This window comes from Podarcis vaucheri, assembly GCF_965113315.1.
Source record: "Podarcis vaucheri genome assembly, chromosome: 15".
NCBI lineage: Eukaryota > Metazoa > Chordata > Lepidosauria > Squamata > Lacertidae > Podarcis > Podarcis vaucheri.
The window spans coordinates 34324287-34343012 of NC_138753.1; the positions used below are offsets into that span (position 1 = coordinate 34324287).

At 43.9% G+C, this 18726-nt stretch overlaps 1 protein-coding gene across 1 annotated transcript in view; it reads right to left on the reverse strand.

The window, feature by feature from the left end:
- HEPACAM (hepatic and glial cell adhesion molecule) overlaps positions 1-8894 on the reverse strand; it is a 37071-nt gene extending 28177 nt beyond the window's left edge. The window contains exon 1 of the mRNA XM_082200567.1: positions 8337-8894. Within this exon, the coding sequence (XP_082056693.1) occupies positions 8337-8424 (88 nt within the window). The 5' untranslated portion in view covers positions 8425-8894. The remainder of the gene's footprint in view (positions 1-8336) is intronic.
- Between the last annotated feature and the right edge of the window lie 9832 nt (positions 8895-18726).

Below are 18726 nucleotides of genomic sequence, written 5' to 3' on the forward strand. Positions count from 1 at the left end.
AAGGCCAGAATTTGTTTTCTAGGCTGATTAAATAATTGCACCAGAAGCACAGCCCCACAGTTCTTAAAATGCATGTGCAGTCAAATTGGAGTCTTGCCTTATCATTTCCCAGCCTTAACTCTTCCACCAAATGCCCTCCAAAAATATAATCCATGAGCTGCAAATTAGATGATGGCAAATGTCTGTTTTCCAAATCTGTGTGCAACGAACTGCCACCCCAGTGGATGAATGGCTCTATTCAGCAAGGAGGCATTCCATTGCATATGTCTTTACCGCGGGTCCAAGGGTTCTTAATACTGAGTGGCAGCCATAACGCATCCAGCCGCACCTATTCATGACTTCATGGGAACGAACAAGCAAGGCTAGCACCTTGAATAGCAAATGGCCAGGCGTTACCTAGGTAACAATAAGCTCTGGAAGGCGGAACATGTCATAAACTGGTTTTGGAAAACAGCATATAGCAGAGCTTAGAAAAGGGAAATGATTGACTGATTGACAAGTCCTGAAACAAAGGCGTCCATCTGCAGTTATCAAACAAGTTTGAAAGGAATATTGAAGTGGGGACTATTGAGCGTGAGTTGAAATCTGCAATATGTTTGCGAATCAAATTAGGAAAAATAAGTTGCAATTATGAATTAATTCACACTGGGTTGAATGGCATAACTTAGCCTATTACGATTTAACATTTATATAGCACCTAAAAGTTCTAAGTGGGACATGGGTGGCGCTGTGGATTAAACCACAGAGCCTAGGACTTGCCGATCAGAAAGTTGGTGGTTCGAATCCCCACGATGGGGTGAGCTCCCATTGCTCGGTCCCTGCTCCTACCAACCTAGCAGTTTGAAAGCACATCAAAGTGCAAGTAGATAAATAGGTACCGCTCAGGCAGGAAGGTAAACGGCGTTTCCGTGCGCTGCTCTGGTTCACCAGAAGCGGCTTAGTCATGCACATGACCCGGAAGCTATATGCTGGCTCCCTTGGCCAATAAAGCGAGATGAGCGCCGCAACCCCACGACCCCACAACTGGACCTAATGGTCAGGGGTCCCTTTACCCTTTACCTTTAAAAGTTCTAAGTACTGCACATATTTAAAAGCTATGACAGTCTCTGTCTGCCAGCTTGCAATATGATAGGCAAGAGAGGGAGGGATGAAATGAGGAGAGAATGGGAATGCAAATATTAGAGAAGCTGGTCCTTCAGCTGCTAATGAATGGGGTCAAGTTGGTCTCCTCTGTGTCCTGACGATCTTCCTGCAAAGTAAGGAATGCAACCTCTCAGTGTCCTGCCTGGTGGCAGAGGTCAGGTTACACCTCCCTTTGATTCTAGAAGAAAAAGGATTCCTGACAACTAGGGAACCAGCACAGTAGACAGAGTTCAACCAGATTATTTTATTATGGGAAAGAGGGTGGTTTTTTAAAGAGAGGGGGTTAAAATGGTATGTACTCTATGCCAGCTGGGACTGATGGGAATTGGAGTTCAACAAGATTTGTAAGGTTGAAGGTTCGTCACTCATTTCAGATTGCCCAAGGCCAAACAATGGGTAATGGTATTATTCAGGTGTGTGTGTTTTCAGGGGGAACTCACAGGAACTCAATCCCAGCATCTCTCTGGTGGGTGCCACTGCCATTCTAAGAGGACGAGGGAGGTGTTCATAGTGAGTTCTGGTACCTCTAGAAAAATAGGACTGGTAGGACTTGAACCCACATCTCCCAGTCTCAAGTCAAACTTGCTAGTCCCTGCATGGATAAAAGTAATAGCAGAACCAGCTCTCAGATGCTGTTTGGTATTCACAGGAAGAGCTGCGAAGGAAAGTTGTTGTTGTTGTTGTTGTTGTTGTTGTTGTTGTTGTTGTTGTTACCCCACCCATCTGGCTGGGTTTCCCCAGCCACTCTGGGCGGCTTCCAACGAAAGATTAAAAATACATTAAAACATCAGTCATTAAAAACTTCTTGAACTATTGCTTGAGCTATTGATGTACAGTGGTACCTCGGGTTACATACGCTTCAGGTTACATACGCTTCAGGTTACATACACTTCAGGTTACAGACTCTGCTAACCCAGAAATAGTACCTCGGGTTAAGAACTTTGCTTCAGGATGAGAACAGAAATCATGCAGCAGTGGCGCAGCAGCAGCAGGAGGCCCCATTAACTAAAGTGGTGCTTCAGGTTAAGAACAGTTTCAGGTTAAGAACAGACCCCCGGAATGAATTAAGTACTTAACCCGAGGTACCACTGTATTGCATTTGGTATTAATGTACTGCATAGGCTGCTTGACATACTACAAAATTCCTGCACAAATCGCACTTCGGTGTAAAAACGAACACGATACCAGCTTTCAGACCAGGATGTATATGATGACTGCATTTTATACTGCATACATGCTAGCAAACTGCCTCGCCCATGTCGCAACACCGCACAACATGTAAATGGACACACCACCACAATGTGATGGTTATGTTGCAATTGACCTGCAGATTTCTCAACTGTTCTGTACAGAAGCACCATCTGCTTAGGGATTCTGAACGATGTAACGCGGCCCCCTGAGTAAGTGTGCATTTAGAGCCACTTTCAGATCAAAGCAGGCATGAAAGTCTTGCGTGCTCTAGAGAAACACTTCTTCATTCAGCTTTGTCCAGCTTCAAAGCCAGGGACACAGTGTTCCAAGTATACTTGCAGCACAACTGATGAAGGTCGGGGGGGGATGCATACAGTCTTAAGCAGCGAGGGGGGCAAATAGCACAAGTGTTACATAGTTCTAAGAGGAGCACCTTCAAAGGTAAATTAAATGAGTGGGTGGAAAATGGGGACATATCCCAGGCTCTGAGAAATACATGGATTTCATCATACTCTCTCTTTTTCCCTGGATAATAATATTTATTATAAGGCCACAACTGTAGCACTCAATCTCATCTTGCCGGTATAATGAGGAACTAGGGTGGGAGCCAGGATAGCAGGGGTAGTGAATTAATTCCCCTACTCCCCACAAGCCACCTTTGACAGGCGGGTAGACCTACCCACCTGACATCGGTCAAAAGGGGCTTTCTGTAACTGCCAATATGCTGTAACTGGTACGACAAGGTGTTTTGAACCTTGCACCTTGAATCCAAGGAAAGCATTGCTTTCAAGGTGATCAGTGCTGATTGCAAACCCCTGCAGCCGTCACTGCTGCAGGAAACCCGAGTAGGGCTTGTTGACAGGTGGTATCAGCGAGCCCCGCTAGCAAAGGAACAATTAGGAGTTCATTTGAAGCTGCCAGTGGGTCCTTTATAGCCACATCCTTATCTGCTCCACACCTGACATCATATATGATGTCCGTCGTGGGGCAGGTGGCCCGGGTTTGAGGGAAATGGCCTTGTTGGGCCAAACTGGGTCTTGTGCTGGGCAGGGGTGGGTCCCCACTTATATTCTATAGCAGGCTTCCTCAACCTCGGCCATCCAGATGTTTTGAGACAATTCCCATCCTCCCTGACCACCGGTCCTGCTAGCTAGGGATCATGAGAGTTGTAGGCCAAAAGCATCTGGAGGGCCGAGGTTGAGGAAGCCTGTTCTATGGTTTATAGAAGAGGGAGGCGTTTTTGGCACTGAAAGCCAGAGCCCAAATGGAACGGAGGGAAAAGAAACCTGATTTTGGCAGGCAGCATCTGCATGAGGGAATTCTCCTTCATCCAGCCAACGCTGGCAAAATGCTCCCAGAGCAAGGTATGCCCTCACTGCCCAGGGCACGCCTTATTCGGGAGCAGTCCAGAGGTTTGAGCAGCAATTTCAGTGAAACCTCTAATTTAGCAGTGATTTCAATGGAATCCACTTCTGAGCAAGGCACCCTCTCCCCAGTTGATGGGTGGTGAGAGGGCACCTTGCTCCAAGCAAAGGAGCAACTGAGTGCTCACTTTAAGCTTCCATTTGTTGCTTTGAAGCCACGGCTGTACCCATCCCTATACCTGTGGGACAGGTGGGCATGGTTTGGAGAGAACTGGCTCTCCGGCACAGTTTGGCCCATGAGTCAGAGGTTCTCCACTTCTGGCTTGTAGTCTGAAAATGGTCCAACAGACTGATTTGATGCAAGTTGGACCAGGTAACCCTTGGGATCCCTTCCAACCGTACAAAATTCTATGGAACTTGGCTTTGTAAAAGAGCTAGGTTTGAGCACGCTCAATGCCGAATTTGGATAGAATGGAAAGGAAAGTATATTTGAATGAGTTAAATGTGTGATAGGTGACTTCTGAAAGTTGACAGATGATGTGTGTTTTTCTTTCATAGTCTTCACTAGGGTGGTTTTTTAGGAAATATCTTTGTTTATATTGCATATTTTAGGAAGCTGTTTGTTGTGTTAGCTCAAGAGGGGCATCTAATATGTGCCATTGCTCAAGTGTTGTGTAACATGTTTGTAGCCAGTGTTAGTTAGTGGGATTTCAAATGGATGTAGGTTGGAAAAATCACAGTAGGGCTATGGTAAGAATAAAAAAGGACCTTATCGGATGAGGAGATGAGAGGGATATGAAAATGATCACAAATCAGGCCTAAGTTTTAAAGGGTTTACAGTCCTGGTAGGCCAAGATGTTTAGAAGTTATGTGTGAAAGGAGATGGTGGGAAATAAATCACAGGAGATTATTAAGAATCATTTGATTGGCATGAGGGAGAGGGAACTAATTTCTGATGGGCAGCTTTTGAATACACGAAAGACTTTGGGGAGGGGATGGGGAAAGGATATTTATGGAGCTTGAAATACATAGTAGCTTCATTTGTATAGACTCTATATATCTATCCCAGTGAACAGACAAATCTGGAACTTAGGTCCACACCTCTACCACTAAGAGACATCCACCTCCAAGCGGGTAGTGAAACTGGGACTAACCACAGGTTAACAATATTGCCTGCATAACACATCTGTTATCACCCTTAACTGTTGCAGTACCTTAACATTTTGAGTGAATATGAAAAGCCCTTAACACAAGTTAAACCACAAGGCTTTTTTGTAAAATGAATACATTACCATTTATATCACTCCAATTACCGTATTTTTCGCTCTATAAGACGCACCCGAACATAAGACACACCTAGTTTTAGAGGACGAAAACAAGAGAAAAATATTCTGAATCTGCGCAGCGCCTCTCCAGCAAAGTGGGAGGAGAAATGGAAGGGGCTCCGTTTCTCCTCCCGCTTCGCTGAAGGGGCGCTGCACAGCTCTCCCTCTCTGTGTAGAGCCTCTCCAGCGAAGTGAAGTCAGAACAGCAAGAGGTATCGCTGCGCAGCAAAAACGATCCCTCTTGCTGTTCTGGCTTCTGGGATAACCGTGATAGCTGCGCAGCCTGCATTCGCTCCATAAGACGCACACACATTTCCCCTTACTTTTTAGGAGTGAAAAAGTGTGTCTTATAGAGTGAAAAATACGGTATATTAAGACATAGGTTCATAACAACATTTTGTGGGGAAAGCAGATATTTGTAAAGAAGATAAGATGGGGAAAGCCATGTTGCATGGGAAGTTTCAAGCTACGTCACTGCAAACTCCGGTGCACATTCATTTGGAAGGAAGTTGCACTGTGTCCAATGAGCATTCCTGCCCAGGCTGCCTATAGCTACAAGATTAAATGCATTTACTAGGTCAGGTGTGGATGGGAAATCTGTGGCCCTCCAGATATTGTGGGACTCCAACTCTCTTCAGTCCCATCCAGAATGGCCAATGATCATGTATTATGGGATTTGTAGTCCAACAACATCTGGAGGGCCATAGGTTGCTCATCCCTGTTAGAGAGTGAAATCCTGCTGAATATACCACAATTTGCTGCTGAGTAGAATTGCAGTGGTGGTTTTGTAGGTGGTTGTTGTTTGTTGTTTTACGTAACTGCAAAATGAGTCATTCCCTACCTCTTAAGTGACATATGCTTCTGGTATCACAGATCTGGTTGTTGTTGTTTTTGCATTGTTTCAAGTCACTTTCTCTCTGTTTTTTGCACTCAAGCCATGCTAGCTGAAGAATTACAAAGTTCTATGTATAATAGGAACATTGATCCAGTAACAAAACAAGAAGGCTAGTGTTTCACTAGTCACAAAACATACAATTAGACAATCTGCGTGAGAATTAGGGACAAAATTCAAAACCCATCAGCACCTCATACACACATTTAGATCTGGCTCCCATTCAAGCAGATATAATGGGAGGATACAGTCCACATGAAGTACAGTATGCATTAACCAATGGTCTAGTACAAGAGCCCATGGCACAAGCAGCAGTGAAAACAACAGGACAGCTTCCTAAATCATAATCATGGCAATGGCAACCTGAGAGGAACCTCCCTAACTCTACTGGAGGTGTGCAATAGATTTTATGTAGTCGTTTAGGGATGTGCAATCCCTATCTACATGTAAGCTTCATATACATTCAAGTTCTGAGCACATCACTTGGAAGAAACACGGCTTCATTCAGTTCCACACAGCTGAAATGTGTATTTCAACCACTGCACAACAAGAAGGCATGCAGGCACCCCATCACTTAACAGTGTGAACAGGACATATGACATTCTGGGCGTAAACTAGCAAGAGGTCACAACTAACAATATAATACTATACATGCTGAGTCAGAAGCAGATCTAAAGGAGTTCAATAACCCTTACACTCAAGTACAATGGTATAGAATTGCAGCTGAAGTCACAGTGGAATAAATGGAAACTAAGGTTCCAATTCTGTGTGCCCCTTAAAGGTAAAGTTAAAGGGACCCCTGACCATTAGGTCCAGTCGTGGCTGACTCTGGGGTTGTGGCGCTCATCTCGCTTTATTGGATGAGGGAGCCGGCAGACAGCTTCCGGGTCATGTGGCCAGCATGACTAAGCCGCTTCTGGCGAACCAGAGCAGCGCACGAAACGTCGTTTACCTTCCCGCCGGAGCGGTACCTATTTATCTATTTGCACTTTGAGGTGCTTTCGAACTGCTAGGTTGGCAGGAGCAGGGACCGAGCAACGGGAGCTCACCCCGTCATGGGGATTCGAACCGCCGACCTTCTGATCGGCAAGTCCTAGGCTCTGTGGTTTAACCCGCAGCGCCACCCGTGTCCCTTACTTGAATGTAAACATGCATAGGCTTGCATTGTTACGACAGTAACACAGCTAAGTCTCACTCCCTGGTTTTCAATGGCAACAACATCAGAACTAACTTAATGAAATGGTCAAAAGATTCCTGCATTGCAGGGGGTTGGACTAAATGACCCTCATGGTTCTTTCCAACTCTCCAATTCTATGAAATCAGAACTAACTTATTGAAATAGGCCCCGTATGTTTAGGATCAGGCTAATGGAAATTAACACATTATCAAGGCATTTATTTACTGATTGAGAGGTTGTAAAATAATTGACACCTATTTCTTTCCAATACTTCCAATAACCTCAAAAGGCAAGTCAGTTATTTCCCCTGAATTGCAGATATGGGGGAGAGGAGTAAAACTGAGCGAATCACCTACTGAGTTCATAGCAGTGCTGAATTTCGAACTGAGGACTTCCTAGTTTGACGCTACAGTCTCTTTGTCACTACGGCAAGATCCACACCATACTTTTAAAGTATGCACATTTAAAATACATGACTTCCTTCAAAGAATGCTGGAATTGTAGCTGGCTAAGGGTACTGGGAATTGTTGCTCGGTAGGGGGGGAAGTACAGTTCCCAAGATTATTTGGAAGTCATGTGCTTGAAATATGCATTTAAATGTACGGCATGGATCCTCCATACATCACACCAGTTCTGCTGATTTTGTTGTTGTTGTTTTTACATAAATGGAAGTTAAATAAGGTCCACAGCATATCTGGAAAAACATTTTTAAAAAAACCACAAAGACACAATTTGCTTTCTGAGCCCACACAATATATTTAGCCTAAGCTAAAATTGAGGATGGAGAGTTCAAAGAATAGGCTCTCTATGACATTTTGTCTGAGCCTTACAGTATTTTTCAGAGAAGAACTGTTGGAAGTGGGTTCTCTCTGCCACAAACATGCCACAGCAAAGTTATTGTTGTTGTTTAAAAAAATAAAAGTCATCCAATTCAGAGGGCACATGGTTCAAAGTGCTGCCCCAATTTTAGAGATGCACAGTTCAGTAATCTCCTCTGTAAAGAATGCTTTGATGAAGTCTTTTCTCACGACACTGAAATGCAAGGGAAGAAATAGTTCCCCCACTGCCAGAGACCCTGTTATGTGAGGCAACAAAAAGGTGTTCAGGGCTGTCACTTGACTGACTCTCACCTCTGTGCCTGGGCATTCAGCACCTCTGAACCAAACCCTCATCCCCTCACAAGAGCATCCGCCAAACCGCACAGCCCTTTCCCCCAAAGGCTTTCAAGAGTGCTGCTCTCCTACCTGTGTAGTTGATTATAAGAAGGAAAGCTACGTGCACAAAACCCGACACGCTGAGAACTCTGGACAAGACTTCTCTTTCTCTCTTCATTTTGGGTTTGGTTTTAGGTCCTTCTCGCACACAATTAGCATGATTTGTCCACTCTGGGCACGTCCCTTAGTACCGCTTGGAGTTGTTCTGCCACCACTGAACTCTGCCAAGTCCTCTTTCAATAGACAGAGCCTCTGTGTGTTGTTGTGGGGTGTTGGTTCCCCCCCCTCTCCCCCTTTTCTTCTCTTTTGGTCAGACCTGATGTTTTCCAGTTTCGTGAGCCTTACATCCTCGGTTTCAAGGGATTAGCTGACCATGCATTAAAAAACAACAACACATGACCAATATTCCCAAACTTGCGAAGATAATATCGCAGCAAAAGCCTGATTTGTTTTTCAGAGTTTCTTAGAACAAGGAGGTGGCTCAGAATTCCAGATCACTGTCTGCAGCCTCCCTCCCACAGTTCCTAGGGAGCCTGACACATGCCACGCTGTACCCACAACTCTCTGAAATGCACGTTCTGGCAGGCGACAGAGGGGAATGCTGGGAGCCGTTTGCATGCCCTGGCCTTGAAAAGGTACTCTGTGAGATTGTGCTCCTTGTGGCAGCAGTTCTATGTAGCTTCCTGGGCTTTGGCTATTAGCTGGCAAATCTGCCCCAAGGAGTCGCATCAGTTGGCAGGTTGGAGGGAGGATTTCTGGAGAGGCTGTGACATTTGCAGGCAGGATTGCTTCCCAACAATGGATCCAGCAAAGGCTTGTTAGACCAATAGTCTTTGCCCTGTTCAAATTAGGGAGCCACTCTTAGTTCAAAAACACTGATTTTTCATTTACTGGTAAGACATACATTCCACCTTTCAACAATGATCTTCATGGTGGCTTAGATTGTAATAAAACACACATGCCAAAAATACAAAAATATCACATACCCCAAACTGAAACCCACACAGCCTAGCAACCCTTAACCCTGGCCAATGGATGTATTTATTCTGAAGATTTCTACTCCACCTTTCAGTCAAATGATTTGCAAGAGGATGGGCCATAGTACAATGATAGAGCACAAGGCTGTCAGAAAATTATACCAGAAACAAAAATGGGAGCAGAAATCCCCACAATCTGCATGTCCGTCCAACATACCAGGAACAGAAATCACACAAGTGAATACGAGTTGTGTTTGCGAGTGTTGCTGTTTTAGTCTGCAAAGTTATTTTCTGCATTTAAAAAAAAAAAAATTCTCTTCTACTGAAATGCATTGCAATGAATTAGGTAACTGATTACATAAGTTTCAGCCATGGAGTTTAGCGAGACAAATAAGATAGGTTTTAGCAGAAACCAAACTGTAGGGGAACAGAAACAATACGGAATGTGACCATGTTAAGCTTCCACGGTTACTGAGTCAAAACTCTACTTTGAGCTTCAGCATTGGCTCTGCTGTCCTCCCTACACCCTCCTAACTAGGACAGCATTCCAGGCTTGAAGTCCCAATTAGTCTCTTTTTGTCATCCCAAATCTTCTGAACAAGGCTGTGTACACATTCCCCTTTACTCAGTATCCTGTGCTAGCTTGTTAAGGGGTGCACACACAGTCTTAGCCACAATCTATACCTACACAATGTTGGTCACAATGTGCCTATCCTATCATTTATTATGAAATACTGTACTGTGCCCCCTCCCTTCCAGACCACACGGGATCCAAACTGAGAAAAATACCAACCTAGCTGTGCTTTAAGCTGGTAATGTGTACAGAGCCTCAGACACAGTCACCAGGCACAGCCAAAAGCAGAAATTAACTAAACACTCTTATTCCAGCTCTGTTGTCGTTGATAAATTCGTTATTTACTGTCAAGTGGAACATGCCAATTGTTCCAAAAAGGCTGATTAAAGTAAGAAGCGGTGGTCCCCGAAATGCTCATTTGATCCTGTTTATTGTCTGTGTCTTCCAAATGCTAGCAATTAAAACCCTTTGCTTTGAATCTATCCACAGAATCAGGGACTTCGGAGGCTGGTTGAGTGCATTTCAGTGTGTTTTGAGCTATTCCTGTGAAATATTTCTTTTCCAAGGAGGGGGTGGGGTTTTTCCCTCCTCCCATAAGTATTCCCGTTCTGTTTTTAAATTGAAACAGCTAATCTCTCCACACTCTTTTCTGCTGCTGGAGTTCTTGGCCTCCACACAGTGCAAAGTCACAAACAAAAGCTTTGTTTTCAGCAAGGCAAGCCAATATATTGCTGAATGCTGCAGGCCTTTGTTCCAGCTGGCCTGTCTACCCTTTTGGTGAATATAGTCAGATAAAACCCTCATGACACCCAGCCTACTAGCAGAGATGAGAAGGACCATCAGAAATACTGTACAGTAACTGTAATGCATCCTTGTAGCAGAGGTGTAGTGGTAAATGTTGACGTGAAGGCATCCATTCTGAAGCCCCCAAAGGAGAGCCCAAAAATTCAGGCAGCTGTGTTGATCCATTATCACACACCCACACAAAAGAATAGTAGTAAATAGCACAATACCCAGTTTATTAGGATCAGCATGACTGCAACCTTATGCATAGTTTCCTGGGACTAGCAGGCTCCATAGAACTTAATGGTGACTAGATAGCTTTTACTTGTAACACACATTGAGCCTTAACAAAAGAACTTTAGCCAGCTGAAATTCAGCCTTTGGCTTTTAATTAAAAATGCAGACGATTCATAGCAAAACTCAAATCTTTCAGAGCCTGTCTACCTTTTCAACGACGTGTTGGTGATATGGTCAGATGAGTTTGGATGATTATTTTGGAGCCTTTTATAGATACTTCAAGACATCTTAATGCATGGAGAATAGCAGCTAATCCCAAACCTAATAAGAGCAAATGTGCCTGCTGGCCACACCTCTCTGGAAGCATTAATGTTCACCTGCACACCTGTAGGATATTTTTCCATTAAGCATAGCCACTGGACATCAGTATTGGGAAGCGTTGCCAGTAGCCACAGTCCTGGTCTCTTCCCTATAGGGAAGTCCCTGCACCCGTCATGTTTAACATCTTTTTGCTGAATTGTTGTGAGCTGTTTCAACGGCAAAGCTTGGCTGAAAAGCAAGATATACATAAAATGGAATAAGCAAATAAATGGAGGATAGAACCAATAATCCAGCCCTACCCTCCATGCATTGATTCTGTTGTTGTTGTTGTTTAGTCGTGTCCGACTCTTCATGACCCCCTGGACCAGAGCACGCCAGGCACTCCTGTCTTCCACTGCCTCCCGCAACTTGGTCAAACTCATGTTTGTAGTTTCGAGAACACTGTCCAGCCATCTCGTCCTCTGTCGTCCCCTTCTCCTTGTGCCCTCCATCTTTCCCAACATCAGGGTCTTTACCAGGGAGTCTTCTCTTCTCATGAGGTGGCCAAAGTATTGGAGCCTCAGCTTCAGGATCTGTCCTTCCAGTGAGCCTTCAGGGCTGATTTCCTTCAGAATGGAGAGGTTTGATCTTCTTGCAGTCCATGGGACTCTCGAGTCTCCTCCAACACCATAATTCAAAAGCATCAATTCTTTGGCGATCAGACTTCTTTATGGTCCAGCTCTCACTTCCATACATCACTACTGGGAAAACCATAGATTTAACGGACCTTTGTTGGCAAGGTGATGTCTCTGCTTTTTAAGATGCTGTAATTTGAACCAGAGCCAAGACCCAGAACACTCTTTTCAAGTGTTAGGAGAGCAATGTGGTGTAGTGTAGCAAGGGAATAGGAGTGGGGAAACCAAAGTTCAAACTCTCCCTCTTCCATAAAGTTCACTGGGGGGCTTTAGCAATGGCAGTCTCAACCTGATGAAGCCCACAAGGTTGTTGTAAAAACAGAATGGGTGGAGGGGAAGCCAGCATGGCACCTGGAGCCTGCTGGAGAAAGCCTGAGCTCTAGTAAGTGCAGCAGAGGTGAGTCTGGAACCTTCGTTGTAGCACCCTGCTTGTGGTTAACGCTTAGCTGGAATGAAATATTCAACGCAGCAACAGAGAAATTAAAATAATAATTTATTTGTCAGACAAATAAATAAGAGGCACAGTGGTATATGGTTACCAAGCTCTGGCCTGGCCTCCTGCCATTATGGCCAGCACTTATATTCCCTTAATCCAGCCCCCTTTGCTCCTCCTGTGGCTGCCTCTGTTCAATCAGCCTGGTTGGATTTCCTATTGGCTGATTGCTATAATTAATTTTAAGAGATACACCCATATCCTTCTGTCCTTATATGGAACACAAAGAGCTATATATTGTTTCATCTATAAATGACAAATAAGTAGTAATATATCTTACATGTGTCTCAACAAGGAATCTTAATTACCAGCTCACCTCTTGTCTTCCTTGCCCTCCAAAACAGATGGTTAATAATTTTAAAATTTTATCTTGAACAGATGTCAGAGACCTTGGGTTCATATTCTCATGCATCATCAATGAAATATCTCCTTTTGGAGGTCTTTAAACAAAGGTCTGACAGCCATTTGTCATGAGGGCTCGTTTGGCGTCTCTTGTCTGACAAGGGGGGCTAAATACAACTATATGAAATCTAGCATTTCTTAAATCCTTTGCATAATTACATTTAAGACAATATATTTAATACATAACATAGATAGCTTTTTAGAAGGATAAACTTCCTCAAAGTAAAAAGGAAGAAACAGTTTACAGCCTCATTTCCATGTGCTCTTGGCCTTTTGTCCTGTGGCTCAAGTTTAACGGTTTTATTATGTTTGGTCTCTGCCCTTTTTATCTTCTGTAACATGTAGGGTCAGTGTCCTCACTCTCAGTCTGTAATTCCAGCTTTTACGACTTTGAGAATTGTTTTCTGCTATAAATCAAAGGGGGGGCCCCTTTGTCTAGAAGGAAAACACTGTCAGTGTTTTCTTAAGCAGTTGGTCTGCCTGGCATGAAACTTTTGAAAATCTAAGCCCATTTAATTTAGGAACCTGATCAAGATATAAGCCAATATATGCCTTGATTAAAAATGCAGTCTATATTCAGATGCCACATTCCCCCCTTTCAAGCTCAAGGACCTTGCCACCAAGCGTCCTTGATAGCTTGATCTTCATCATATTCCTGAGTTAAAGCTCTGTATAGGGCCATGATATGAGGTAGAGTTTCATTCGAAATTATCTTGCTAATTGTACTTCTAAAACATGAAATGATACATGGCATCATACATAAAACCATCACTACTACTGTCAAGAAAAACAAGCAAGACAATAGTATCCCTTTTAGGTAACCAATTGGTGAGCCATCCCATATCCCATCCTTCCCATGTTTGTACTGGGACATGTGCTATACTCTCCTTCTTTGTGGCCAACACACGGATTGCCTCACCATTATCAGAAATGTTAAAGCAACAGGCATTCCCTGTCAAGTTCAAGACTCCACATAGGCCTCCCTGCTTGGCAAGTACATAATCCATTCCCATTTACAGCTGCAAAAAGGCGGCTCTACTTTCATCCAGCTGTTATGCAATAAGTCTCAAACTCTGGGCCGTTACATTGGTTACAAGTTCCACTACTGCTTGCAATCGAATTATTCTCTTTAGATTATAAATAGGATCCCGTGCCCCTTGTATGAGCTCACCAGGATTCCAGGAGGCAGGATCATAATAGGCTATAATGCGCTCTGGTGGCCAATCATCAGTACCGCTCCAACTTTGGGTACTTCCTCCTGCTATATGAGAAATATCAGCGTTTCTTCGTGTTCGCTTTGCTGAACTAGTGGGCATAATCCACATTGGTGGTAACACCCATCCCAGGAAACAAGTCCCACTCCATTTGGAAGGGAGTTTCTTGTATGCCCATTCTCCACATATCCACCACAACCATCGGGTCTGAGGGTTTTGGTATGTGGAGTGCATAAGGCGAAATATCAAAAGAGGTAGAGAGTTCACAGTGCAGTATGTTAGATTGCCTTTTTCTGTCACAGTTATGTTCCATACCACTTTCCATGCATGAATAAAAGAAGGTGCACAGGGCAAGGCATTCCGAGTTCGATAGGTAGTACCGTTTGCCCAGGTATGACTATTCTTAATATAATCCCAAGTATAGTGACAATGAGAAGAGCCTATCATGGTAGAATCAGCTGCATCTGATGATTTATGTACACAGAATTCCCCTTGTACAGGTATAACTCGTAATGGTTTAGTTGAGTTCCATCCGGGGAAATTCTGTACTTCTGTTTGGTGTGGCATTTCGCTTACCATACCAATGGCATTTAATGGTATTGGTAATAAGGGCATACCTCCCTCTGAATCATCTGGCCCAAGAGAGCAAACAAGGCAATTGGTCCTATTTGCAACATTGGCTACCATTTCAGCTAAACCTACCCACATATTGTGGTCATAGCGAAATCCATATTTAGCAAATCTAGTCAGATTCAAGGACCCTTCCCCTTCCCAAGGGATCAGGATTAATAATAAAATCATGTTGATGTCTAGCATATGCATTCCTTTCACAAAAGATTACCTTATTGTGATAGCAAATAAATATTAGTCCCAATATAATTCCCCCAGTGACAGAAATGGGGAACCACCAAGACCAAAACATATATCCCAAGGATCCCCAATGTGTAATATCTCTGATAATTGTTCCACAAGGGGGCAGTCAATTAATTGTATAAGGGAATCTTTCCGCTCACAGTCGCTGGTTCAGACGCTCCTCAAGCTTCAGGCGTGCGCAGGTCAGCCAGCTTCCAGTGTTGTGGCTGCAGCAGGCCGGTCGTCTAATGTTGCCCGTGACCTAGCCCGTTCCCCGTAGGGCTAGATACAGGGTTTTTTGGAGAGAGTCAGTTTTAAAGGATTAGAGGGGTCACCTTTGCACGTCCAACTGCCTTCGGACTTCTTCAAACGGGAGTGATGAATCCAGGGGGTCACCTCAGCTACCTTCACCGCTGTTGGAGTAGAGAGCAAGACGGTGTAAGGTCCACGCCACTTAGGTGCAAGTGGATCACGTTTCCACTCTTTCACCCATATGCTATGCCAGCCTGGAGCTGATGAATCGGCACGGCAATGCTGCACGGCGTGCGCTCGAGGGCCCACCTGTTAAGATAAAAAACAAACAAACAAACACGGGAGAGAGACAAAAACACGGGAGAGAGATTGCACTTGTCCCTGTGTCGCATGGTCTCCTATTTGTTTGAGGTCAGTTGGAATATCCTGAACAAAGGAGGGCGGCCTCCCATACAGGAGCTCAAAAGGTGACAACTTAAGTCTTTTTGTGGGTGTGCACCGAACACGAAACAGTGTTATGGGTAACACGTCTACCCTCCTGAGACTTTAGACATATTAGTGGGCTTCTGGCATGCCCTGCAGATACCTTGCACAAGCATCTGGCGGTAGGTGGTAAGCCTGGCCAGGTGAATTGCATTGTTTGGATCCCAATTAGGATCTTCCAAGGGAAAGTTGTCCTGGAGATGACGGTCAATATTATAAATATTTCCCACTCTGGCCTGCTCACGCAAATATATCTGTGCCTTTTCAATTATGTCTCTCCTTTCCTCAGTGGTGAAGAGAGTATTCAGGAGCTGGCGACAATCTGTCCAAGTAGGACTATGAGTATCTACTATTGAAGTCACCGAGTCCATCATAGCCTGAGGTTTTTCTGCGAAAGATAGGGTGTTTTCCAATTCATCAGATCCGTAGTTGTGAATGGAATGTACTGGAGGATCGAAGTTCAAGGTGGCCGTGTTCCGAGTTGCCCATTAACCAGCACAGGCTCCTCAAGTGCATCAAATACTCTTCTAAGAGGGGCTACTACGTGACCTTTCTCTTTGCTTTGCTCTAGGGGCCTCAAATCATAGGGGATGGTATTTGTCCCAAGGCGTTCTTTTAGCAGCTTTATACGCCTGGCTGTATTGCTTGCTGACCGATCAAGGTCTCCCTGTAACTTCTGTAATAATTCTCTAGGACTTGGATGTACAGGGGTTTGGGGTGGGCAATTAGTTGTTCCACTAAAGGAGACTGTAGATGGAGTTCTACTGGGACTCACAGGTGGAATAACCACTTCTGCTTGGGCTTTATTATAGGCCTCCAATGCCTCCTGAAGATATTTATCATAATCTATCAAGGAATCAAGTTCTGTGACTCCACCCCCCATTATTCATTCCACTTTCTTGCCTTGGGGTTACAACTGGTGGAGGGTTTGAATTAGGCTCCCTTCGATGTGGAGCATAGGGTGGAGATAGAAACACCTCTTCCTCTGGTCCCTCAAAAATGGGTTTGAGTTTATTTGGCAAGATTCCTTTCCTAGCTTCGGCTTTTACAGCCAATAATTTGCATCGTTGGACTTTGCATTCCCTTATCCATGGAGGATTTTTATTTAATGTGCTCAGCCAGGAATCTATATATGAAAATTGTTCTGGGCACCCTCCAGTTTCTTTGGCGATGTTAGGCCAAAGTTTGCTTACTAAATTTATATCAAAGGTTCCTTGAGATGGCCATCCAGTATTTTGTTTCGGCCACTCTAATTCACATAACGTTCTCAGGCGTTCTGGCGTCATTTTGACTCCATATGCCCCTGAGAAGGCTTTCTTAAAATTATTTAACATACATTTAAGAGGTGTATTTCCCCCCTTTGAACCCCCAACTCCCATTGTATGGCCCTGTGAAGTATCCACTCAGTCACTCACACACACACCTTACTGGGAAACGAAGTAGTACTCACTCCACACTTAGGTCAGCTACACATTGTACTTTCTCACACATGCAATGCGCCAGATACTTCAACCATACTCTACCTCCCAATCTTCCCTTTTCCCTACACCAGATCACCATCTGATGTACCCAGCCACCTAGCGTACTCAGTTCCCCTTTACTGAGACGCAGAAGTTTGATCAGGACTTCTCTTCCTCCCAATTAATTGGAGGGCCAAAACCCCTTAGTGCACTTACCCTTAGCTGGTTCCCTGTTTATTTCTCTGGTTCCCCCCCGGTCCGTCGCCGTCAGTGGGCAGGGTATCAGACAGACGAGACTGCTGCGTTCCCCTGGAAAAAAAATTTCCAGTGCGCGCTGGGTAGGCAATCAGTTGTCTTCTCTCTTGTACCCCGTCCAGTAAGGCGAAGGGGCTGCGTTCCAGCAGACCACTTATCCGAGTCGCAGGCACCATAAAATGTAGCACCCTGCTTGTGGTTAACGCTTAGCTGGAATGAAATATTCAACGCAGCAACAGAGAAATTAAAATAATAATTTATTTGTCAGACAAATAAATAAGAGGCACAGTGGTATATGGTTACCAAGCTCTGGCCTGGCCTCCTGCCATTATGGCCAGCACTTATATTCCCTTAATCCAGCCCCCTTTGCTCCTCCTGTGGCTGCCTCTGTTCAATCAGCCTGGTTGGATTTCCTATTGGCTGATTGCTATAATTAATTTTAAGAGATACACCCATATCCTTCTGTCCTTATATGGAACACAAAGAGCTATATATTGTTTCATCTATAAATGACAAATAAGTAGTAATATATCTTACATGTGTCTCAACAAGGAATCTTAATTACCAGCTCACCTCTTGTCTTCCTTGCCCTCCAAAACAGATGGTTAATAATTTTAAAATTTTATCTTGAACAGATGTCAGAGACCTTGGGTTCATATTCTCATGCATCATCAATGAAATATCTCCTTTTGGAGGTCTTTAAACAAAGGTCTGACAGCCATTTGTCATGAGGGCTCGTTTGGCGTCTCTTGTCTGACAAGGGGGGCTAAATACAACTATATGAAATCTAGCATTTCTTAAATCCTTTGCATAATTACATTTAAGACAATATATTTAATACATAACATAGATAGCTTTTTAGAAGGATAAACTTCCTCAAAGTAAAAAGGAAGAAACAGTTTACAGCCTCATTTCCATGTGCTCTTGGCCTTTTGTCCTGTGGCTCAAGTTTAACGGTTTTATTATGTTTGGTCTCTGCCCTTTTTATCTTCTGTAACATGTAGGGTCAGTGTCCTCACTCTCAGTCTGTAATTCCAGCTTTTACGACTTTGAGAATTGTTTTCTGCTATAAATCAAAGGGGGGGCCCCTTTGTCTAGAAGGAAAACACTGTCAGTGTTTTCTTAAGCAGTTGGTCTGCCTGGCATGAAACTTTTGAAAATCTAAGCCCATTTAATTTAGGAACCTGATCAAGATATAAGCCAATATATGCCTTGATTAAAAATGCAGTCTATATTCAGATGCCACATCGTCACAGTTTTTAGCAAACGCCAAAGACGCACCTCTTCGTCCTGGCCTTTGGCACTTGGGATGTATTTTTCTACAACCCACCTTATTTCTGTGACTGCAAGTTGCTTTAAATTCTTTTTAATATTGTGTTTTAACTGTTCTGCAAGCTGCCCTTCAACCTTTGGGTAAAGAGCAGGTAATAATAATAAATGTAA